Raw genomic sequence first — 23,599 nt, 5'->3', positions numbered from 1 at the left:
CTGAATGCCCTGGTCCACACCATGGGCATGCTCCACCCCAAAACACAGGCATTCTCTACCCTAAACCACGGGCTTACCTCACCCCAAGTGGACACTTAGCTGGGACTTTTCTCCAAACAAAAGTCTGTATCCAGCCTGTTTTCCATCCCCTGGGTGCCAAGTTTCATGTCACAGAATGAAGTCCTGAAGGCAGGCTCATCACTTGTGCTGTGAGGAGAGGGCTGCCATGGGGAGAAAGCACAGAACTCTCCCCAAACTCACAGTGCAATATGAGATGTGCCCAGCTCAGAGGGCAGCTCTGCTGGTGCTGGCTGTCAGCAGGAGCATTAGTGATCCTGGGGGGCAGAGAGCTACTGAAGCAGTGCCAGGGACTGGGAAGGTGTTAAGCTGAGCCAGCATTCCTTGTCCACAGAGCAGACATCCCCTGACCTGCATCTGGAGGATGGGAAGCACAAGGACTGGCCGTATCTCACAGACCCTGGGAAGAGCACAGGCGAGCGATCAGGCTCCTCTGTCCAGCGCAGGGGAGGTCGTCCTGCAGAGCAAGAGGACCTGTTGACAGAGCTAGGAGACAACTGACTCCCTCAGCTCAGCTTCAGCAGGGTGCCCGTGGCACCTCCTGAGGGCAGACACTTGCCACGCATCCCCAGGCGAGGGCACTCCCAGACCAGCACACAAAGTAGGACCAGTTTTGCTCTGCAGTGCCCTGGGGTGACCTGGGCATCCCCATTGCCCCACTTGGGTCCTGACCTGCTGAGCTGCAGGAAAGCTCCTGCCTGGAGAGAAACTGCACAGGTCTGAGCCAGTGAGTTCTCGTCTCTGCAGCCTGTTCCCTCTCCAGGCACATTCTCCAAACACACCACAATCAGGTTCCACATTTTGGGGCTCCCACAGTCCCCAACCACATCCCAGTTGACTTCCCAGCCAGGCCAAGCAGCTCAGACCACTGAGAGGGAGGTGCAGCAGGAGCCTGGACATCGCAGCTTGGACCTGTCAAACCACAAAGCCTGTTTTGGCTGAAGAAGTGGGGTCCAGCACGACAGCTCTAACGCTGCTCCTCTGTCCCACTTCGGGAACCCATCTGGAGCTACAGAGTCATCACAAAGGCAACTTGCACAGGGAGGCTGGGTGACAGGGCCTCACTCAGTGAGGTCCTAGGTCCCTGCCAGATACACAGACACGTGCTGGACAGTGCTTGAGGTGGCTATGAGGATTTGGGGTAGCTCTGGGCTGTCCCAGAGCGGTGGCAGGGCAGCTGCAGTGACAGGTAGGAGGGAGAGCAGGCAGAGCAGGGTGGGCACAGGGCCCTGCTCTCTGTAGCTCTGCCTCCTGTGGCTTTCAAAGGGAAATGGGGGTGTTCCTTGGTACTGCCAGCCTGCAAAACATTGGAGCTTGATTTTCCCCTGTTGTTTCAGGGGCCACCACGTCCCCCATGTTTGTCAGGCACAATGGTTCCCATGCAGCGGCTGTGAAAGCCCCATTAGCCCCCACACAGCAATTTTCCACTCTCCAGCATTTTCATAGGCTGGCAGCTCCTCTCTCCGAGAATTAGTAATAAGAAATACCCTCTTGCACAGTCCTAAACCTGCTGTTTTTAATAAAGAGCTGTTTGCAGCTGCATCCCTCTCGTTGCTTTGATCTGGCACCGGCAGAAGCTGAAAACACCACGGAGAGAAGGCAGGAACAGCCGATTGATCGTGGTGAGTCAGAGCTTTCACCAGCCCCCGCACCAGTACCTGCGGGCACAGCCCTGTGCCTCGGGCCCGAGGCCAGCACCAGAGATGGCATCTGACCTCCGAGGTGATGGTGCTGTGGGGTGGGTGCCCGAGGCCCAGTCACTGGCTCACCCCTCTCCAGGCTGTGGAGGCAGCGTGGGATGCTGAGGCAGGAGCCGGGTGTGTGCACATGCCTGAGGCTGCAGTGGTGATGGAGGGACTGGCCAGGCCTGCCTGGGGCTGGGGGCTTGCCTGGGGCTGGGGGCTTACACCTGACCCAGCTCCATCCTGCTCAGCACAAAATACCTGGCCAGGTAGACCAAAGCAGGGTCTCATCCAGACACTGCACCCACACCCCTGGCTGCACACGGTCTCTGTTGGGATGTGCTGGGACCTCAATGCCAGCAAGTGTCACACCTTTTCTCTCCGTGGCTCTGCAGAGTCCCACACGCTGCTTACACCTCTGAGGCGAAGCAGAAAAACCCCTCTTGCATCCACTTGGAAACTTCAGATGCTAAATGCCATCTGGAAATGTCACGAGCCTTCTGCCCTTTTCCACTCTGCATGAACAGCTTTTTCATATGAGTGGGGACATCCCAGCTGCTTCAGCCACCCCTGGGCCAGGACGAGCCTCTGCTGCCAATGAGTAACTGCCTGAATCACCTCTGGGGATCCCAGCACCATTGCCCAGACTCAGGAGAGAAGCTGTTTCTCTTCTGACCTGCAGAGGCCTGGCCAGCTGTGATCAGAGCACTGGCTGTGCCCCATGCGAGCCCAGCACCTCCAACACAGTGGATGTGGGCACCAGTTTCTCACCTGTTCCCAGATCCAGAGTAAATCTCATCAGTCCAGGAGCCTGGATTTGTCAGCAGAGGTGAACTCCACTGATGCCAGCCTGTGGCACAGCACAAGGAGGTTTCCCCTCTCCCAAAATTGAATACAGCCGAAGATTAGTCCCAGACAAAAGGGTTCAGAACACAAAGGTCTTGCTGCCCGTGGAGTGCCCTGGGCAGCCCATCACCTGCACCTGAGACACCGAGGCTCTGGGCTTTCCTTCCTGGGGGAAAGGGCTGTTGTTTGCTTGCAGGAGCCCAGCGCCGAAATTGCAAGTCCATCTCCCAAAACTGAACTGAGGACGTTTTCAACTTTGGATCTTCACTTTCGGTGAGTCTGGAGAGAGCCATGACACATTTACGTCTTTTTCAAGTGCACACCGCTATCTAGTGGACGTTCCCCAGCGCCACCGTTCCACGGTTCCACTAGATGGCCGTGTGTACACAGAAAACAACAACCCAAAGTGCAGCTCCAGAACTGGAAACGTTTTAGTCACCAGTCTCAAACGAAAGGTGTCAAGACAGAAAGGGTTTGCTGACCTTCCCCCAGTTTTCCCAGTGCCTTTCCCAACTGCTGTTCAGACACGGCCGTGCTGGGTCTGTGACACAGAAACAGTGAGCACAGAAGCCAGTTTTCTGTAATAAATGAGTGATATTTAAAAACAACTCCAGCACACAGTCACTATTTCCAGAGAAGTAAAAAAACCCAATCTCCTCTTTCATTAAAGAGGTTCATATATGAGTGTTACATAAATTTGCATTAATATAGATACTGTACCACATATACACACATACCAAATGGATAAATAGGTAAGAGTTTTGGGGGTGGAACTTTGGTCCGTTCTCCTTATGCTTTGGCTCCATAGCACCAAAATCCCAGAAGGGAAGCCCTAGAGATGTGGATCCAGCCCATTCGTGGCAGCCGAGCCTGGAGCACGCCTGTGCCTGCCCGCAGGCACCTGCCCCAGCCCCGTCCCCAGCCTGGCACCAGCAGGTTGGGGCAGGCAGCCACCATGGCCAGGGGGCTCCGGGCAGTACCATGGGCTGTGCTGGGAGCTGGGGGCTCCCGGAGATTCCCAGGGCGCCCCCACTCACGCTGGCCCGGGTGGGGCACGTGGCTCATAGCCGGAGAAGGCAGCTGCCCGCAGGACGGTGCAGGGCGAAGGCGGTGGCTGGCAGGGGCTGGGGGTGCCCAGTGCTGCCTGCTCCGAGTGGCCTCGCTGCATTGTGCTGTCACCTGGCTCAGCCCTGAGGCCAGGTAGAGGCCGGAGAGCACAGAGGAGCTGCCCTCCCTCCTCCTCCTCACTGTCTGGCAGCTTCACGGAGCTGAGTGGGACCCAGTGCCTGGCTGTGCTGAGGCTGTCCCGCAGGTCCTCCTGACTGCAGCTCCTGCCTGGCATGGGCAGAGGAAGGTGGCTGCCTGCTCCCGGGGCTGGGCACTGGCATTTAGAATAAAGCTGGAGGTGCAGGGTATGCCATGTCTCAGGTGTTAGGCTGTCCCTGTCACCTCCTACGTAGCTGTTTCCGATCAGTCCCACTGGCACCAGCTGCTCCAGCACATCATCCCCATCACCTGCCTCCTCATCCTTTTCCAGCTGTGATGGGACCTGGGAGCCTAAGGCATGTCCCAGCAGGCTGTCGGTGCAGGATGGGTCCCTTCCCCTGGGGCAGTCCGGGCCAAACCCATTGGCACAGTAGCCGGTCACGTCCTGCGCGAGGCCTGGGAGGAACAGTGGGACCGTGGGCGATGCCTGTCCAGCTGCAGGTGGCCCACGTGAGGAGAGCACAGTCTGCAGGAGCAGGGCCAGCGGCTCCTCCTCAAGCTCGAGGGGAGGCACCCGGATGGCCACGCTCAGCTCGTTGTTCAGGAGAGCCTGCAGGGACACAAGCGGTGACGTGGTCAGTCTCAGCCAGCCGAAACCCCTGCCAGTGTGAGGGCGACAAACTGTGCTGAACACTGAGGGCCGTGCTGCCCAAGACCTGTCCTCCACTGTGACCCACGGCTGGCTGATGCCCTCCACCAGCACCTTCCCTTTGGGGTACAGTGGTTTGGACAGCAGAGGAGGCACCTGGCTACCAAGATGGGCTTGGTGGGGTGAGAGGTGGAGGGAAGCAGGTGCTGAGCCCCTGCAAACAGAGGGCATCCCAGTTCAGCTGGCACACATGGGGCGGAGGCTGGAGGAGGATCGTCACTCACCAGTGTTTTTGGGAGGTGCTTCTTGGAGGGTTTAAGGAATACGTGCAGCTGGACAAAGCAGATCCCGGCCACACTCAGCAGCAGCAGCACAAAGAATGCACTCAGCACAGCAAGGATCCAGGGAAAGCCTGCTGGGAGGTCACAGCAAACTGATGAGTGGAAGGACTCCAGCACATCCCTCCCAGCCCACCCTGTGCCCGTGTTTCCCCTGGAGCCTGCATGGCAGTCTGGGATGTTGCAGGAGGCAAGCCCAAGACAGAGGGTGAGAAAGCATCGCCTCGAGAGGTCCCCACAGGGCAGTGCTGGGTCACAACCCTGATCACAATGGCTGGGGGTGAGGGACCCACATGAGAGTCCGCAGGTCCCGAGATAGAACCGTGCCTGCTGAGCTGGCGAGAGTGCTCCTCCCACCTGCAGGGCCTGCCGGAGTCACCAGGCACTGCTCCGCCTCCCGGCTCCTCTCCCTGGCCATGCCAGCGGCTGCCGTCCGGACACAGTACCACGTCCTGGGCTTCAGGTGCCCGAAGGTGCACGGCACGTCCTCGCTGCTCCATTTGCAGGGCACCTGGAAGTCGATGGGACAGGTGACCACAGTGGCTGTGCATGGCTCCACTGCCCAGCGCAGCCTCAGCGTCCCACTTGCCCCACAGTCCCTGGTCCCTGGCACATCCAGCGCTTGGTTCTTCGCCCCAGAAGGTGTTCAGGTCCCAGAGCGCCTTCTGGAACCGCTGTGGCATCACCTTTCATCTGAACAGAACCCACCACAGGTTCTTCTTACCCATGCAAGTCTGAGGGAGCAAAGGGATCTCCTGCCTTGCTGAGGTGCGAGCCCCAGCCCGGGGGAGCAGAGCACCTCACACCTGCGTGCTCAGCCGGGTGTGGGCAGGGCTGGGGCACAGGCACCCCCCACCAAGGCAACCCGAGACGGCAGCTTTGCTGCACCAGGAAATCTCGTGCAAGCCCGGCACGCTCCGAGCCCTGCCCAGCTGCCACGCACCTGCTGGACGAGCAGGTCCCCCTCGTACAGGTGCAGCCAGTACCATAGTTTAAGCAGCACTCGGTCCACTGGCTTGTAGGAACCAGTTCTTCTCTTGTAGGGAGTGAGCGGCATGACGATGTTTACGCTGAGGATTTGGTCCTGGAGCAGCCAGGACAACTTGGGGGGCCCCACAATTGCTGTAGGGAGAAAGGGGAGACAAAAAAAAAACAAACCACACAGAAGAAAATTCAGCCCTTCAAAAGAAGGCAGGCATCTTGTTTCTCTAGAAATGATATTTTTCTATCTGACATCCCCCTCCCAGTGCACAGAAGCTCCTTGGGTCTCGCCTGATGGCACTTTGTGCCATGAAACCAGCTTTAGGAAGGGCAGCCACCACATCTGCATGACAGCCAGCACTGCTTCTGCTTCCTCCTCACACCGACAGACCTGTGGCACCACCGGCTCCCAGTGCCAAGCCCTTCACCCCTGAGCCATCCCCCAGGACCTGGAGACCCTCTGCTGAAGGCAACAATCACATTCTAGGTGACCACACCCATTTCCATGCCAGTTGGATGCAGAGGGAATGAACAAGGGAACCCAAACAGCCGATATAGACCCCATTTAGCTGCTCGCACGTTTGGTTCACGTGACAACCCCCTGTGAGTGGTGTTGGTGATCCTGAGTCTCTCCTGCCTCCAAGAAACCTCCTGGCTTTCTGGACAGGACAGTCTGTGACTGAGAACAGGCATATTCCTGCACCTGGCAAACGTGGCAGCCAGGGTGAAGGCATCACCAGAGGGACTGCCCCTGCCTGCCCCTCCTGCACCAGCTTCATCTTGCTGGAGCAAAAGCACCTTTCAAAAGCCAAGCCTGAAAGCGCACCCTCTTTTCCCCAGTTCACTGCATTCTCCAGAAACCAAAATTCTCATATTGTCTTGTTGGCCTCAGGCCTCCCATCCATCATCCTCACCTCAGTGTGCCTCCTCTGTCCCCTTGCTCTTCACCCAGTCCTCCTCCAGCAGCTCTGCCCCATCCCTTTCCTCCAGTCAGAGTTCTTAGCGCTTTTCCCACCAGTATCCTCATATGATTTCTCACTGTATCCCACCAGATCTCTTCAAGGATCCCTCTCCCCATTTTTCCCCTCCCAGGAAGAGCCCAGCTGGAGGAGCTCCCCTGTCCTTACTGTCTCTGTACAGCTGCAGCTCGCTGGAACTGGCCCACTCAGACTGCTCGCCTCCGGCCACCGCTCGCACCCGCGCCCAGTACATATCGTGGATCCTGTCAAAATACAGCTCACACTCCCAGGAGCCAGTGCTGTTCCCCCTGCAGGTATCTGCCTTGATCCAGCTCGAGGTCCTGCCCAGGGAGAAAGCACAGGGATTGCTCCTTTTTGGCACCTCCGCAGCCCAAAAGGGAGGGCTGCCCAGCCACCGCCATCCTGCCAAGGCAGAGAGCGTGGGAAAGCCCAGGGGTCGGCCAGCAGTGTCCTGGGATATGTGAGGAGGGGGTCACCAGCAAGTTGAGTCCCTCCTGGGGACAGATGGCACCTGGCACTATACCCTGACCTGTGCTCTCTGCCATGAGGAACATCGTGGGCAGGGAGAGCCCACCGAGGGATTGAGGCTCTGTGCTACGAGGGAGGCCAAGTGAGCAGTGACTGCTGAGCCTCAGAGAAAGGTGGCTTTGGGTGGGAGGTCTTATCAACAACAGTGGAGAAAAGAAGATGAAGCATGCCCAGCAAAAGGATGAGAAGCAGCAGGCACAGGTTGAAATACAGGAAATCCCATTCAGCATAACGGAAAAAAAAAAACCAAAACAACAAACCCACAACCCCAGCCCCAAAGCCACCCCTTTGTTTTTTGCTAGGAGAGTGACCAGCAAAGGGACCAAGCTGCCCAGAGAGGTGTGGAGGCTCCATCCCTGAAGGTGTTCAAAACCCAACAGGACATGGCCCTGAGCTGACCTTGCCTGTGCAGGGGTGGGACGAGCCGGTCGCTGCCAACTCCACTGCTCTGTTCCTCTGTGTTATTTACTGCCAGACAGCAATCCTCCGGCTATCAAGGGTCCCCAACAGCCTCTGGCACGGTGCTGGGGGACCAGACTCTTCGCCCCCCCCTCCCCACCTACCGCTTCCTCCACTCCACCTGATAGGTGGTGTGGCTGGGCGAGCTGGGGTCCGGCTCCCACCGCAGCCAGACGTGGAAGTTCTGTGCCTCCAGCCTCACGCGCCGTGGCCGCAGTAGCATCCCTGGGACGGGGGCAGAGGTGTGTCAGGCAGCGCTGCTCTGCTCTGCAGGGTCCCCTCCTTGGCTGGTCACTGCGTGGTTATGCTGCACAGGTTCCCCCTCCCGCAATCCCCAGCTTCAGCCCAGCAACAGTGGGCAAACACTGGCTCTGCAGCAGGATGCTCAGCACCTGCATCCCCCCAGTGCCTTGCACACCAAGGGAACCCTCTCCATGCTCCTGCCAAAGCACCAACACCCTGACACAGCTGCTGCTGACCCTGGGGTTTTCTTTCCTCTCACACCTTGAAGACCACTCGGTCCCCTCCTCTCCACAGGTACCTTCTGTAGGTCTAAGAGGTGTCCCTGTGCCTCCCCTGCTCTGCAGCCAGGGTCCCCCCAGCCTGCAGCAGCAGCTCCAGCACCAGCTTACCGCAGAGGAGGGAGCAGTTGGCCAGGGACAGCAGGATGTGCAGGGCAGGGCTCATCCCGCCACGGCCCGTCCATCTGTCCCCACGCTATGCCGCTGCACCGGGGGCTGTGGTGAGGGATGGGTGTGCTGGAGCTGTTCTGCCACCTGCAGACATGATGGGCAGCTGGGACCTGGGATTAGAGAAAGGATATTTTTTTCCAAAAGCTTCAGCCAGCGACACCATCCTCAGGTAAGCCTTTCCCATGGAGTCTGCATGCCCAGCGTGGCACAGAGGTGCCCGCTAGGGAGAGGCAGGGAACCCCCTGCGACCCCCTGGGATGGGTGAAGCAGCAGCAGGGCAGGTGCCCTCGGGGCTCTGGTGGCAAGTGGAGCTGCAGGGACTGTGGGCAGCTGCCATGCTCTGCCATGGCCCTGTGCACATGCTGTGGGGACCTTCTGCTGCACCCACCTCTGGCTCCGTGCGGTGAGAAACCACGCTGCCGACGTCACGGGGATGTGGGTCTGTGAAACCTCCTCACCCGATGCTCACACCACTGTGGAGGTGACTCAGCCCACCTCTGGGCATGACTCACACTGGCACAACCGGTGACACCACTGTCAGGACTCCCTCAGCCCTCCCCCAGCCCTCCGTGGTATGGGGAGAGCCCCGAGTGTGCCGGCACCCAGCCAGGTGCAATGGGGCACCCCGAGGGACCCCCTGGGGCTGTTAGCAGAGACCTCAGCCCTGTGAACCACAGCAGAGGCTCGTCCCACTGGGCACCTCTGCCTGACACCTGGCCAGCCCCTCCTTACCTTGGCCTTGCCCCACCACTCAGCTACCAGGAATCTTTCCCTATTGTTGTTGACCCCTCTCCTGGGGGAATGTGCAAGAGCTTTGAGGCCACCAGTGCCAACATACTGGTTGTGGGGACACATCCCCCTGTGACGGTGGGAAGCCCAGGGCCACCTCCAGAGGCAGAGGGGTGGGAGCATTCCCTGGCCAGACAGGACACCCGCAGGGCTGGGTCACTGCAGCTGCTGCTCTCGCTCTCCCCATTTCACACCGAATCTGCACTAGTGTTACGAGTGCAGCCACCTCAGCAGGCAAGTACAAAATGCTTTCCTTGTTTTCTGTCCCTTGCAACGTTCAGAGCTTGAAACAAGGAGGAGCAGCCAACAAGCAGGGACGTGCAGCTGCAAACCGCGGGCGAGGGCTCAGAGGCAAGACCTCTGAAACTCCAGAGCTGAAGCACGGGCAGTGAGTTTTGGGATTCCCCCCACCCCGAGGCCAGCAAGAGCCCTCCCAGCTTAGAAGACCCCACCCAGCAGAAGACCCCACTGAAGTCAGCACCGTTTCTGCCTGGACAGAGAAGGAGTCCCCAGGACCGTTCCTGGGACCTGTGTGGACACAGAACTGGGGAACTGATGGACCGGCTGCCTGCACAGGCAGGGACAGGGCTTCTCCAGCTGCTGGAGGCAGCACAGGGGAGCCAGTGCTTCCACAGCAGTGAGGGTGTCCTGCCAGCCCCATACTGACCCCAGCTCACCCACTCTCCTTCTGCCCTGCCCAGCAACCCTCCCCGTGTTGTAGCAACCGTAAAAGTATGGCTTAGTGGATATCCCGTTGGCTGAGACTGTGGGGATTTAACCCCCTCTCCACAACATCCCCTCCTTTGCCTGCATCCCTGTTGTCATCCCACTGAGGCACCAGTGCTCCCCCCTACCTTGACCCACGCAGTTCCTCGCTGGTCCCTGCTGTATCAGGAACCCACCTGTGCCCACCACGCTCTGCAAAACGCAACACCCTCAGCTCAGCAGCCCCACATCCGGCTCTGAGCGTTCACTGGAAGCGTCATCAGGGTCTGCTCAGCTGCCAGGCTCCCTCCAGACTGGGGACAGGTCTGAGCCCTCTGTGCTCCTGCGCTGGGAGGCGTCCAACAACATGTGATTTGGCTTTGGTGGATTGTGCGCTTTTTCCTGAGACTGGGTTGTTTTTTTTCCCTTCCTTCCTTCCTTGTTGGCAGCGTCCCTGCGGGCCATGGGCGCTCAGCAGTGCCCTCTGCATGCCAAAGCCAAGACAAAGCCAATGCCAGCACCCTGCTGTATGCTGCCTGCACCCCCTCCCAGCACCCTGCACCCCCCTGCAGGGACCATCAGTGGCCTGGGGACAGAGAGGATCATTGGGGTTGGGCCAGAGGTGACATATAGCAGGGCAGACACAGGCCAGGACGACCCTGCAAAGCCAACACCAAGTTTTATCCTTGCCAAGACTAGTGCTGCAGGCTGGACACGCAGGGCTGAGACTGCAGCTCTGCCCTAGAGACCCCAAGGGACCTGCATGTGGTTGTGCATCACCCCACGAACCCCAGGCCTTCTGCAGCCCATTGGGACAGAAAGCAGCCTGACTCGAGCTTCCCAAGAGCTGTTGCAACCATTACAGGACTAACAGAGCCATGGATGGCAGCATGTGGAGCTTGCTGACACTCTTCAGCACCGCCAGGGCAGAGCAGTCACCATCAGCTAGGAGCATTCCAAAACAAGAGGCCCACAGCGTCTGAGAGTCACCCCTAGGGCTGATGCCAGTGCCTCCACTGCTGTCCCTGCACTGCTGCAACAGCCAGCAGCACTGGGCAGACCCCAAACATCCTGAGCAGAGAGGGGGCCAGTGCCCACTGGGAGCTGGAAGGGTGACAGCCATCAGGAACAAGGACACATGGCCACAGCAGACTGTACAGGCTCTTTAATACCACACTCATTGAGAACACCTTGTGCTTGTTGTCCACCCAGACAGCTCCCCACATCCCTGCCCGTGTCCACTCCTGGGGCAGAGGCCAGGCAGCTTGGCAGGGCAGGTGGCAGGGAAGAAACAGGCAGGAGATACTTTATCCAGTGCTACAAATGCTCTCAGAGCAACAGCTCCTTCCAGAGCTGCACATATGGCAGAGCCCAGCACCCCCCACACCACAAAGTACTGCTGGTGAGAAGGGCATACGGCTCAGCCCAGCCCCCTCAGCCCCTCTCCCTTTTCGGTCAGAGGGGAGGAGGAACCTGCAGCAGATTGGGGGGGTGCTGTGGGGGCTGCCAAGCCTGGGTGCAGCAGGCACAGTCCAGTCTTGTGGGCAGAGTCAGGCCAAGGAGGACCCTCATGTGCCCAGGGGCCCCCAAAAGAGGCTGGGTGGCTGCCCCCCCAGCAGTCTGGCAGTATCTCCTGTGCTGAGATCACACTCAGCATCTTCAAAGCAGCAAGGGTTAGAGCACTGGCCATCTCCACGGCCAGGAAAAGGTGGATGCCCACTGCAGGCAGGACATCCTCAGCCTGCAGCACTGGGGCTCCCGAGGGGCTCGGGGAGGGCAGGAGATCTCTCCCTGACAGAGGGTGCTGCAGGGATGAAGACTCCAGCAGCAACAGCCCGGCTGCCCCACGGCCAGAGGCACTGCCAGCTGCTCCCGGGAGGGCAGGGGGATGCGAAGGGAACATCAGCACCTGCCACCGCCTCGCTGGGCACCACCCTCTCTGTCCTTGCCTCCCAAGGCTAAGCTTTCCCTGGTAAAACCCATCCTCCGAAGGCCTTCTCCAGGTACTGGGCCACGGCCAGCGTCAGGTGGTCATTGTAGGCGGCTGCCACCAGCTGGATGCCCAGAGGAAGCCCCTCACTGCCCAGCCCCAGCGGGCACTGCGTCACCGGCAGGCCCAGGACGTTGAAGATGGCTGGAAGAGAGAAGGATGGATCAGAGCAAGCACAGGGACCGGGATACATCACCAGGATACACCCCAGGCAGGTGGTGCTGGGAGCTGGTGCCTGACACAGTGGAGCAGGGACGTGGTGACAAGCGGATATCACTGGCCAGAGGTTCCCAGTGTCCACATCGTATCTGCAAATAGCACCTACGATGGACGGCATGCCAAGATCTGGTTTGGGACACCACCCCTCCATCGCTCCAAAGCCAGGCAGCGCTGACACCAGCACTAGCACCAAGGTGCTTGGGTTGCAGGGAAGCCATGCAGGGAGCCCCAGACTGTACCCCAAGATATGCTGGCTCTCAGGTTCCTGCTAAACCACAGCAGCAGCTGGAACACCTCTGGGGCAAAGTGGCCCCTGAGATCAGACACATCACTCAGCCCTGCCCCGCTGTGGACAGCAGGTGAAAGATGCCACGTGGCACAAAGCGTGACAACCCTTGTTGTGGAGCAGCCAGACCCCTAGAGCCCACCATCAGGAATGGGTACAACACCCTGGCTGCCAGCCTGGACAGCTCTACCTGCACCCCTCAAGAGCCAGAGCTGCTCACCTGTGTAGGCAAAGTTGAAGGGCATGCATATGGGGGAGTGGTGCTTGGGGGCGATGGTGGGGTGTGAGGGGTAGAGGAGCACCCCGTCCTGCCCCAGCAGTGCCTCCATCTCCTCCTGCAGGCTCTTCCCCATGCTCACCAGCTTGGCGTTCCCACTGTGGTTGAGCTTCATCAGCTTCTCTGTCAGCCCCAGGGCTGCAGGGAAAGGGTACAAACAGGGACATAGAGTGAGAGGACTGTGGGCTACGTGGGGCAGAAAGCACATTGCCTGGTCACACGCAGCATCCCCCAGTCCCAGTGCACCCCCCAAGTCCCCCTGCCCACCAGTACCCACAGCAGATTGACCCTGGCATGGCTCTGTGGGCAGCATCCTCCCCACTCTGCCAAGGGAAAAGCTTTCAGCCTGCTCCTCACTTCCAGCTTTTCCAGCTGCTGGGGTTGAGCAGAGCTGGCAGAGCCACCTCAGCACTCATTAGACAGCAGCCCAACTGCACTGATTAGGGTTCTCTGGTTCCTGCTGCTATGAAACCAGATCAATGCAGACCCTGACCGGCTCCCTCTAGAGTCCCCAGCAGTTCTGACAGGGCTCACAGCAGGAGCTCATCATCCTCACTTCCTCTCCCAGGATACCCACTCCCATTCATCAAAGATCCAGCCAACTCTCCCTCGGGCTTGTGTGTGACTCAAAGACACTGAATGTCATTACAAAACCAGGCTGAAGCTGCTCAGCACAAACCCCAAGTCCCTTAGCTGGTCACTGGGACTACCTGTATTTAACAACTCATTCGCCCCACCGCTGCCTCTGCACTTCCCAAGGCTCCCCCCAGCCTCACCAATAGCTGGGAAGGTGTGAGAAGACATCCCCACGAGCCACTTCAGCAGCTCCCACAGCGGCCACACCGGCTTTCCGTGGTCCCCCAGCAGGTCTGTGAATCGCTCTGCCTCCTGTAACACACACACTCCCCCCATCAGCACTGCCAGCACGCAGCAGGGAGGCACAGGCTGAAAGGGACAGTGAAATTCCAGCTGTCCCATTATCCTGATGTGAGCCCTTCCCATCTTCACACAGGAGATGCCCTTCAGGAGTGCTCCGCAGCTCTAGCACTGATCCAGGGTGGCAGCAGGAGCACCTCTGCCTGCCAGAGACAGCAAGAAGGAGGAGGGAGAGCCCCCAGAGCAGCACCTTCCAGCACCCAACTGACATGATGCAAGGGATGATGCTCTGGATAAGGTCCTGGAGGCATTTACTCCTGTGATATGGTATGGCCATGGGACCAGGAAGGAAGCAGAGGAGCCAGACGTGCCCTCCTTAGTGCATGGGGCTGTGTTGTTTCCCACCACTCCCCATGTACCAGGAATGCACAAGGTAGGACACTCCTGAGAGGGTTTTTTTTTCTGTAAAATACTTCCCTGCATGCACAGAGCACAGCACAGTGGCTGCAATTCAAGGGAAAAATAACACAGGCAAGCCTGGTACTGGAAAGCTGCTAATGCCCTGCTTGTCCTGGCATCCTAAAGAGTGTTAATCCCAGCCAGCAACGTCAGAAGACGCAGCACAGAGCCAAGAGTGAGGCAGGATGCTCCCTGCTTGGCTGACTTACCAACCTGCATGAAGGTCAATGTGCCAAAACGACCTTTCCCTCCCTATACCACGTTGCTCCTCTGCTGGGAGCCACGGCCTCATCCCACAGGAGAGCAAGATAGAAGGGGCTGTGCGTCTTTGGGAAGAGATGAAGGGAGGACTGGGGGGACAAATGGAGCAGGGAAAGCCCCCAGGCAGGTCTGGGAAACCTACAGCTCTGCACGGCTGGCCCCAGGCAGCTGATTCTTCCCTGCTGCCACCGAATTTGTGCCTTTGCCAGCTCGGTCTGACGCACCTGCCCATTGCTGTCCTTAGATGACATCATGGCTGACCAGATCTGGAAGGAATACTTCATCTTGTGGATTGACACATGCTGAACTTGGACCCCCAGGTCACTTTCGATGTGCTCCACCACCTGAAGGGAAGAGCAGGAAGGGTTTATTTCCATAAGGTTCTGAAGCGCTGCCATCAGCCCATGGAAAGTACAGAGAAGAGGGCAAGGGCATCTGCTCACAAGATCTTCTCCTTGTTTCTTCTTTAGCACAGAAGAAAAAGTTTTTTCCACTTTTTAACCCCAGGAAGCACAGGACTGGAACAGAAAGCTGCCTCCCCAGCCCTCCATCCTGCCAGCCCCCACAGCAGCCACACACAGAGCAGCTCCCTCTCCTCCCCAGGGCTCCTCTGACTGGTGTCCCCAGGTTCTATCTTCAGGCTCACCCCAGTGAGAACCAACCTCTGCTCCTTCCTACCTTCTTTTGGGCCTGCAAGATCTCCTTGTCCACAGGTGACACAAAAACGGACCCGCCGTCATGATCCATGCAGTGGAATTTGATTTTCTCCAGTGACACTTTCTCATTCAGTTTCAGCCTGGGAAAGGGGCTTTGTCACAAACCCATCCCGGGCTCCTCCCCAGCTGCCAGAACTGCTCACACACACATTAATCGTGTCCTCAGGAGACGATTCTCTGCCTCCCAGGGTGGCAAGGTCAGACCCTGAGGACACACAGACACCTGCCACCCACAGTCTACCCAGCTGCTCTCCGGCCTTGTCAGTCCCAGCAAGTTCCTGTTGGGAAAATCCTTAACTCTCCTTAAGAACCTTGTGATTACAAACCCTGTCCATGGTCAAGGTTGGGATTGCACAAGAGCTGGGAAAAAACAGAAGTGGTAACGGCGAGAACAGCCGCTCGCAGGCTGTGGCACAAAGGAGGGCTGCCCTGTCTGCCCCATCTCTGCTCTGCTCCTCACGGGCACCTGCACATAGCAGGCTCTTGGTTACACAGACCTACGCAGGAACCAAACTGGCTGTGGTGTGGGATGGAAAACTCATCATTCAGCAACAGGAAAAAGGCCCTGTAACAGCCAGGAGCAAGGCCAACCCTCGGGAAGGGAGGGCCATGTGGGACAGCACTGGGAAGTAGCTTGCAAGTAAAGAGGGAACCAACAGTCTGCCCATGGCTGCCTGTTCCCCAGAGCACGTGGGTGGTGGGAAGGACACTCCCAGCTGCGAAGGTCCCGTTGAAGCCAGGGGCAGAGGAAGGAAACCAGTAACAAACCAACTGGGCGGGGTGCAGATCTGTCTCGCACAAAGGACTGACCCTCTGTGCAGACCAGAGACCTGCTGACTCCAGCTCAGCAGCCGGGAGCAGCGGGAGCAACTCACTTGCTGACCCCGGGCCCGGCCATGACCCTCAGCACAGGCTCCAGGTCCTCGGCGTAGCGGCACATGGGTCCCGTGCACAGGAAGCTGGTCCGCACCCCGTGAGCGTTTGGGAACTGGCCATCGTTGGGCACCACCCCTGCGAGCAGAGCAGACCTTGGGTACCACCCCGAGCATCGCCTCCAAACAAGGGCAGCCCTGCTGGGTGGGGCTTTGGGCACAGGGGGACGTGGCTCCCCAGGGACTGCACACCTCACAAGTGCTGATGGCAAGGTGCACGGGGTGGGGAAGGGAGGAAAAGCACCCAGCCAGGACAATGAGTGCCGGAGAAGCATCCCAACCTTGGGAAAACATCCCACGCTGAGGATGCAATACCTGGGCAAAACCCCTCCCCGTCTCCCACGCTCCTGGCACTCTGCCACAGAAGGTTTCCCTCTGCCAAGCCCGGCTGTGCTCCCGCAGGGGGACTGTCCCATGCAAGGAGTTACCCGACCCCTTACAGCAATCCCACCAGAGACCAGCACTGGGGTGTCCCAAACGGGTTCATCCCACAGCCCCCATTCCACCTCATGGCACTTCTGCTGGGGAGGAGGAGGAGGAGACCCCCATGCCCCCTTACCTGTCGTGGGTTTATGGCCGAAGACTCCATTGAAGAAGGCAGGCATCCGGATGCTGCCGCCGATGTCAGAGCCCACGCCTATGACTGAGCAGGCAGCTGCCAGGACACCGCCCTCCCCGCCTGCACAGGAGAAAACATGTCAGAACCCCACAGGTTTATGGTGCAAGTCATCCAGCAAAAGCAGGAGCACCTCACAGTGACCCAGAGGGGAGGGGGCAGTCCACAGCAGTGCCGAGGGAAGAGGCCTGTGAGCTCTGCAGGAGCCCCCAGGGACATATTAAGCCACGTGCAGAGATTTGCAACCCTTCCCTTGCTGCATTTTAACCCGCTGGTCGTGCAGGGCTGTGCCGAGGTGCCGGGGCTCACCTGAGCTGCCGCCCACGATCCTCTGCAGGTCGTAGGGGTTGTTGGTCCGCCCGTAGACCCTGTTGCTGGACTCATACCACATGCAGAGCTCACTGCAGTTGGTGACACCCAGCGGGATGGCACCCGCCTGCTTCAGCCGTGACACCACCGTGGCATCCGAGGTGGCGATCACGTTGCGGCGGTTGACCAAGCCAGAGGTGTTGGGCATCCCTGCAGCGCCAAGGTTGACAGGGAGGTGTCAGGGCCAGCATCCCGACACCACCCAGGGCTGCAGGAAGGAGGTTTCCAGGGAGGGCTGCTCCCTGGGGCACCACTAACTCTGCAGCACCTGTGTGCTACAAGTGAGCACGGACACAGAAGCCCAGGCAGCGCTTGGTGTGGACCAAGGAAAGGGAAACTGCTTCCCTCCAAGCATCTGCCACAGCCACCCATCACCCTGGGGAGTGAGTCACAACCTGTGAAGCGGAGAGGAACAAAGGCAAACCCACCGTGGAGAGAAAAGGCCTCCTTGACAGTGATGGGAACCCCCAACAAGGGGAACTTCTCCTCCAGATAGTCATCACCAGGGCCTTCTGAAAGCAGCTTATCGACCTGCTGGGCTTCCTGCAGGGCCTCCTCAAACCTGCAACGAGGCAGTGGGTGATGTTCTGGCACTGGACAGGCGAGCAGCGAGGTCCCCACAGGGTGGGCAGACCCCACCTGCAGCAAGAGCTTGTGACAGGAGGTGAGACCACCTGGTCTCTGCCGGAGGCGAGAGCACCATCCCGGCTGAGCCAGCGCAGGGAGCACCGCACGGGGCTCCCCGTGCCCTCGGAGCGGAGCATCGCCCTGGTTTGGGGGCCTGAAGGAGGGGGCAAGAGGGGAACCCCGCGCCTTCCGCTCACCTGTCCTTGACGACCGCGTTGATGAGGGGGTTCACCTCCTTGATCCTCTCCACGTACGCCTCCACCACCTCGATGCAGCTCACCTGGGCACGGAGCACGGGCGGGAACGGCCGTCAGGGGCGCGCTGGGGCGGCCGGGACGCTCCCGGTACCCCGCCCCCCCCTCCCGCCGCCGAGGGGGACACAGCGGTGACAGTCCCGTGGCTGCCCCCCCCGGGGCCGGTCCCGGTGCCAGCTGTCCCCCACCCCGGGTGGTACCTGCCGGGTCCGTGTCCCCCCGCTCCCCCACCCCTCCCCGGGTGGTACCTGCCGCGCGCGGAGCAGCGCCGCGAGGCGGCGCGCGGGCAGCAGCAGGAGCTCGCGCCGCGGCGGCGGGACGGCGCGCGCGCCGGGCCCCGCACCGGGCCCCGCACCGGGCGGCGGGAGCAGCGCGAGCAGCGCGAGGCAGGCGCGCGACAGCAGCCGCAGCAGCAGCGCCAGGCACCGCTCGGCGCGCGACAGCGCCATGGCACCCGCGGCACCGCACCCGCCGCCCCGCACCGGCCGCACCGCCCCGCCACGCCCCCGGCGCCGCCCGGAAGTGACGGCGCGTCTCCATGGCGACCGCGACCGCCCCGCCCGCGGCCTGTGCGGGGGGCCCGTGCCTGGGGCCGCCCGACACGGGCACCGGCCCGCACCCTCCCCCGGTCTGACACGGGCACCGGCCCGCACCCTCCCCCGGGGAGCGCAGCGCTGCCCCGCGGCCGGGCTGGCTTCGCACCCGCTCTGCTCGTCCCGGGCCGTCCCGCCCCTCCGCTCCGGCGATGAACCCCAATTGCTTCGTTATTACCAAAGCCTTGAAAAACCCACCAGGGGTTAGCAAGGACGCACAGAAGGCTGGAGTGGTTTTGCCGACTGTGTCGGATGCGTGTTGTAACCACCAGTTAGCCCGAGCTGTGCTGGCGCGGGGTGTGCGGGGACAGCGGAGCTCGCCCTCGGGACGGGGCTGCGGCCACAGCCTCGCCTGGGCAGGTGCGGGGTGCCGAGCCCGGCACTTCTGGGCGCATCCCGGAGGTTCTGGGGCTGATCCCGGCACCCCTGGGCACAACCCTGGAGCACCGGGGCCGAGCCCAGCACCGCTGGGTGCACCCGCAGTGCCCTTGGGCTGCCTGCTGGTCTGTGGAGGAGACACTTCCCTTTCATGCAGAGGTTGTCTGTCCACATCCAAAAACCTGGCCTCAGTGTCAGGCTGTGCACACAAACACTCTTGTGGGCTGCTATCAAGCTATGGGACATTAACACCGATAAGTTTAAGGTTGACACGTAATTATAACTTTATTTTGCATTTTAAACACCAAGCCTTATTCTCAAGCTTTCCCCGCATAAAAGGTGACTATTAGCAGACTTATTGTCAAACATGCACTGAGGTTTTCAGGTGCTTCAATAGGGAATCTGGAAGAGCATTGGATAATACTCAAACCTCAGGGCAAAAGTAATAAGAATTGATAATGCTGGGGGGGAAATCGTGCCTTTTAAAGCAAGGATTTAAGCAGCGCCTGAGTGAGCCTTACTGCTTCCCTTCCACGGAGTTGGCGATTGAATTATCAGTGCAAAGTAGGGCAGGCGAGGGGATTTCTTGTGAAAATCTTTTATGACTGTGAAATCAACATGTCAGCATTTATGGGACAATCTGCAGCTCACACGCCCTGAGAGGGCATCGACCAACCTCTGTCCCCTGAAACCTAAGCTTTCATCAAAGTCATCTTGATAGTAGTTCTCTTTTCACAAACTCTTATCAGGTGCAAACGGAGGAGAGGAGAGAAGGGAAGGGAAAAATCCACTTTCCTGCTTGGGGTTAGTTTCCTGTGCCCTGGGAAAGCACGGACAGCAGCTCTGTCTGCCTGGGTTTGGTCACCAGGTCACCAGCCTGAGGCACTCCCAGCTGTGAAAGGTTGGGGTGTCCTGTGCTCTCTCAAGGACAAGGGAAACTCTTGTCCTCTGCTGATTTTAATCCCCCAGTGTCTTTGTTTCCTTTGGCAGGTTGTCCCTGACCACAGAGACCAACCAGCCCAGGGGCAGGTCCCAGCAGTGCTGTGCCTGGTGGCTGATGGTGCACAGGTGGATTAACAGCTGCTTTTCCGCTGCTCCAACACTGCTGGAATGCCTGTGACCTTACCCAGGCCCTTAGGTGGCCTTTGCCTATCCCCTCGGGCTACAACAGGATTGTTTGTGGGCCCAAACCTTTCCTCACACCCACATCTCTGCAACTGCAGCTCACGGAGCCCCAGAGTCACCTGCTGAGGAACCAAGCCACTTCTGTCCTGGGTCTCTGGTTCCTTGCTGCTCTGCAGAGACCTTTCCTGAGCTCTGGCGTTTATTTGCCGAGGAAAGTGTCTCCCTTACTCTTTGTCTTTCAGGGTTTAAAGAACAGGGCTTTGAAATTCATACCAGATCAGCTACCGGGTCGCTGATCTGTGAGCTCCCCTTGTCCCTGCTTCTCCTGCTGCACACCAGTGCTGCCCAAGATAGCAGCTCAGGCTGCTCTCATTAGGTCAAGCTGATGAGCTTCCTGGGCCCATGGTAGCCCAGTGGAGCTTTGTTTCCATGAGAAAAGGAAAAAAGTGGGCTAGAAAGTGCTCTGAAAATAAAGCAATAAGGTCTGAAAGCCTAAGTTTGAAGTGATTTGGACTGCTTTTCAATTACCATCTGACAGAGCAAACACCAACCTGGCTAAGAAGCCAGGTAATTCCAAAGTGATTGCCAAGAGCATGGGGACTGGAAATACAGAGTGAAGCTCACCCATCCAAACCTGTCCCACTGCCTTATCCTAAGGGACACCAGCTGCTTAGAAGAATAACGTGATCCCAGGTCTTACGATCCAGGAATTATTATAATAATTATAATTATCCCCAGTCATTTCATCATTTCCAGAGGCTTAAGAAACAAGCAGCAGTTAGCAAGGACACACAGAAAGCTGGAGTGGTTTTGCTGACTGTGTTGGATGCATGTTGTAACCACTAATTGCCTGGGGAAGCCACAGAACAGGCTCGGCAGCAGAGCGTGAGGCAGGTGGGAAGAAGAGGCAATATCAGTCTGGCTGCATTCACGGTGCCCTCCAAAGCTCTCTTGGATCTTGTCCCTAGTGGACAACACACACCTTTTGTGACATTAAAAGAAGAAAAAGAGCCTGACAGCACAATTCTTTGTGAAAGGAGTCCTTTAAAGCTTCTCCTTAAAATAAAGCTACAGAATAAACCTGGTGTTTGTGCAGCAGGGTGCTGGGGTGGGGAGAGAGGGAAGGGACGTTTAAAGGTTCAGGTTTAAACACAGCAGCTCAGATGTTTAATTCCCAGCTGATCCCAGGAAAAACAAAACAAAACAAAACCAACCAACCAAACAAACAAACCAACCCCCCTGAATTTGACGGCAGTTCTTCCAAGCCTGCCCTTGTCCAGATTCACCACAGAGGGATGCTGTGGTCCGCATTTCCATCAGCTGTCTGTTTGCCCGCTGGCCCAGGAGCCGGCAGCCTTCGGCAGCTGCTGGTTGGGTGCCCGTGAGGCACGCCCGGGGCTTGCAGAGAAAGGGCTCTGACCTCGCCTTGCTCTCGCTGCTGTCACGGACCTGGCGGGACACAGGAGGTACCCATCCTGAACACCCCACTCCTGGAGGGGCAGGAGGGCCCGAGGGGGATCCCACGCTGCCTGTCTGGGAACACAGCAGCTGGCACGGCAGAGGTCTGGGTACAACGCTGCCATGGGGTCACTGCCCTCCTACCGGCAGGGCAGCTCAGAGCTCTCCCAGCTCCCCCTCCATCCCGGCGCGGCTGCAGCAGGGCTGTGCCGAACCCAGCCTTGCACTGCACGGCAGCCGGAGGGACTGTCCTGGATGCAGCCAGACCCGCTGGCAGCCGAGGGACAGAGCAGGGTGGCGGGACAGGGCAGGCGGATGTTTTGGGATTCCTCTCTCCCGCTGCCGCCCGTGCCACGGGAGGTCGCTCTGCCACCGCCGCTCGCTGTCCCTGGCCCCTGCCCCGCGGGGCCGCAGCTGTTCCCTCCGCACCGAGCCAGGGTACACTGTGTTCACTCGGAGTCCTTGATTAAACAAAATGTTTATGCGTGCCTCTGCTCCAACAAACATCTTGGCGGCTGCACGAAGCCTGCTCGCTGCTGCCGCCCCAGCTGCGCTGGAACTGGGGCAAGGTCTGTGTGATGCTTCAGAAGCTGGATGGCTTTCCTGGGATGGACCCCACTCCTGCAACACCCCGTTCGGTCTCTGCACCCCATCTCCATTGCAAGGAGCCTTGGCTACTGGTGAGGGCTGAGCCCTGGAGCCCCTTGGTGCCAAGGGGAGCTCCTGGCCCCTTTTAGAGGCTGGGGGCAGTCATGCTTTGCTTCCTTACCCTGAGGGTTGTGACACCCACCCCATGAACCCACTACCACTTGAGCAGAGGTTTGGGGTGCATCTTGAGAATTCAGGATCAGCTAAGAAATTTCCTGGGCTCCAGGAGTGCAGAACACCATGACACTTTGCCTTCTTGACACCCTCCTGCTGCTCCTGCTGATCGTGGCCATGTACAGCACCATGGGGTCGGGTGGGCATTGCCAGCCCTGGCTGGGGCAACTGCAGGGCTCGCACTGGCTCCCAGGGGTTGCCTGACTGCAACTCCACGTCCCCTGTCCTGCCCAGCCAGCATTGTCTGGGATGTACCCGCTTCCTTCCCTGCCTGAGGGAACTGTGTCTGCCAGTTGTGCACATCTGGAGTTAACTGGGGACAGGCTGGCCCTGCTGTGTCATCTCCCAGGCATCATGCAGCTGCTGGTCTATGCCTGCAGGGCAGCCCTAAGCCAGATGTGTTGTCTATGCCTGCAGGGCAGCCCTCAGCCAGATGTGTTGTCATCATAGTCATGCTGTTGCTCCTGCTGGTACCTCCTGACCCCTTCAGACCCCTTGCCAAGCCATGTCCCCTGTGAGAACAGAGCAGCATGGCCTGAGCAAGGGGGGACCAGCCTGTTGAGGTACTTTACAATCCTGTCAGAAGAAAACAAGGAAAGTGGTGTGCAGGACTGAGGAAGAGCCAAGAGCAAAGCTCACAGTTCCATCCTTGAAACCAAGAGGAAAGAAGAAGAAAATGTTGATGGCCATCAGGAGCTGATGCCCACTCACGTGCTTATGGGCCACTCACATGATATGGACCCACACTGGCTCCATGCCTGGGAAGGGCTGCAGGAGTGTTTCCCAAGAGCATGGGCTTTCAGCAGAGCAGGTTGCCCAAGCAGTTTGCGTGCCCCTGCCAGGCTGTGTGCCATGGCTCTTGCGAAATGGTGTTGATAAACACTCCGGGGCATGCCAAGTCCTGCGGGACAACAGCTGATGTGCCCAGGCTGCAGGGAGTGCCTGCACGGTGAGAGGAATTTTCCACTCCTCTCTGGAAAGTGTGTCTGACCCCGCTGGGGGACTGTCCCTGGCAAGACAAACTTACCTGCTGATGTCCAGCTGGCTTGTCGGGCCCAATGAAGCCCCCATGCAAGAGCTGTCCTTTAGCACATGGCAAAGCAAAGGGTGGTCAGGTCGCCTGGGGCATGGTGGCACCCTATGAGGCTGGGCTGGGGTCCTACCATCGCCAAAGAGACACCACCACCCCCATTTCACCATGGAGCCATTCTTGTGTCCTGGCAATGATCTAACTGCCCCTTATCTTCCCCTTTCCAAGCACATGGGCCAAACTGGGGTGAGCTGTGTGCTGCACTGGTCCCTGTCCCAAGGACTTGCCTTCTTGTGATTCTGGTTTTCTTTGCAGGTGTCCTGGGGGCACTGGGTAACCCTTGCCAGGGCCCTCCAGGCTGCCTGGGTCAGCTCTGCC

At 59.0% G+C, this 23,599-nt stretch overlaps 2 protein-coding genes across 4 annotated transcripts; both read right to left on the bottom strand.

Moving 5' to 3' along the window:
- Positions 1–765: 765 nt before the first annotated feature.
- On the bottom strand, positions 766–10,970 carry LOC126637495 (uncharacterized). 2 transcript variants are annotated; one of them, XR_007628340.1, is made up of 8 exons: positions 8,380–10,970; positions 7,852–7,972; positions 6,908–7,080; positions 5,743–5,921; positions 5,157–5,310; positions 4,746–4,873; positions 2,532–4,422; positions 766–990 (listed from the first exon to the last, which is right to left on the bottom strand). XR_007628340.1 is itself a non-coding variant. In XM_050310826.1 (7 exons), the coding sequence occupies exons 1-7, from the start codon at positions 8,432–8,434 to the stop codon at positions 3,640–3,642; spliced, it is 1,596 nt and encodes a 531-aa protein (XP_050166783.1). In that variant the 5' UTR covers positions 8,435–10,970; the 3' UTR covers positions 1,861–3,639. The 2 variants fall into 2 exon arrangements, 1 of the variants encoding a protein (XP_050166783.1); XM_050310826.1 differs by lacking the exon at positions 766–990 and having other exon boundaries at positions 1,861–4,422; positions 4,746–4,876.
- Positions 10,971–11,083: 113 nt separating this feature from the next.
- On the bottom strand, positions 11,084–18,264 carry FAAH2 (fatty acid amide hydrolase 2). Of its 2 annotated transcripts, none has more exons than XM_050310824.1 (11): positions 18,016–18,264; positions 17,759–17,841; positions 17,363–17,496; positions 16,875–17,084; positions 16,509–16,628; positions 15,893–16,028; positions 14,980–15,097; positions 14,526–14,645; positions 13,482–13,593; positions 12,649–12,843; positions 11,084–12,067 (listed from the first exon to the last, which is right to left on the bottom strand). In XM_050310824.1, the coding sequence occupies exons 1-11, from the start codon at positions 18,262–18,264 to the stop codon at positions 11,892–11,894; spliced, it is 1,653 nt and encodes a 550-aa protein (XP_050166781.1). In that variant the 3' UTR covers positions 11,084–11,891. The 2 variants fall into 2 exon arrangements, with proteins under 2 accessions (XP_050166781.1, XP_050166782.1); XM_050310825.1 differs by having other exon boundaries at positions 18,064–18,264.
- Between the last annotated feature and the right edge of the window lie 5,335 nt (positions 18,265–23,599).

The sequence above is a fragment of the Myiozetetes cayanensis genome, unplaced genomic scaffold, assembly GCF_022539395.1.
Source record: "Myiozetetes cayanensis isolate MyiCay16 unplaced genomic scaffold, myiCay2020 scf15, whole genome shotgun sequence".
NCBI lineage: Eukaryota > Metazoa > Chordata > Aves > Passeriformes > Tyrannidae > Myiozetetes > Myiozetetes cayanensis.
The sequence above is the reverse complement of the archived record's forward strand: the minus strand, read 5'-3'. Positions and strand labels throughout refer to the sequence as shown.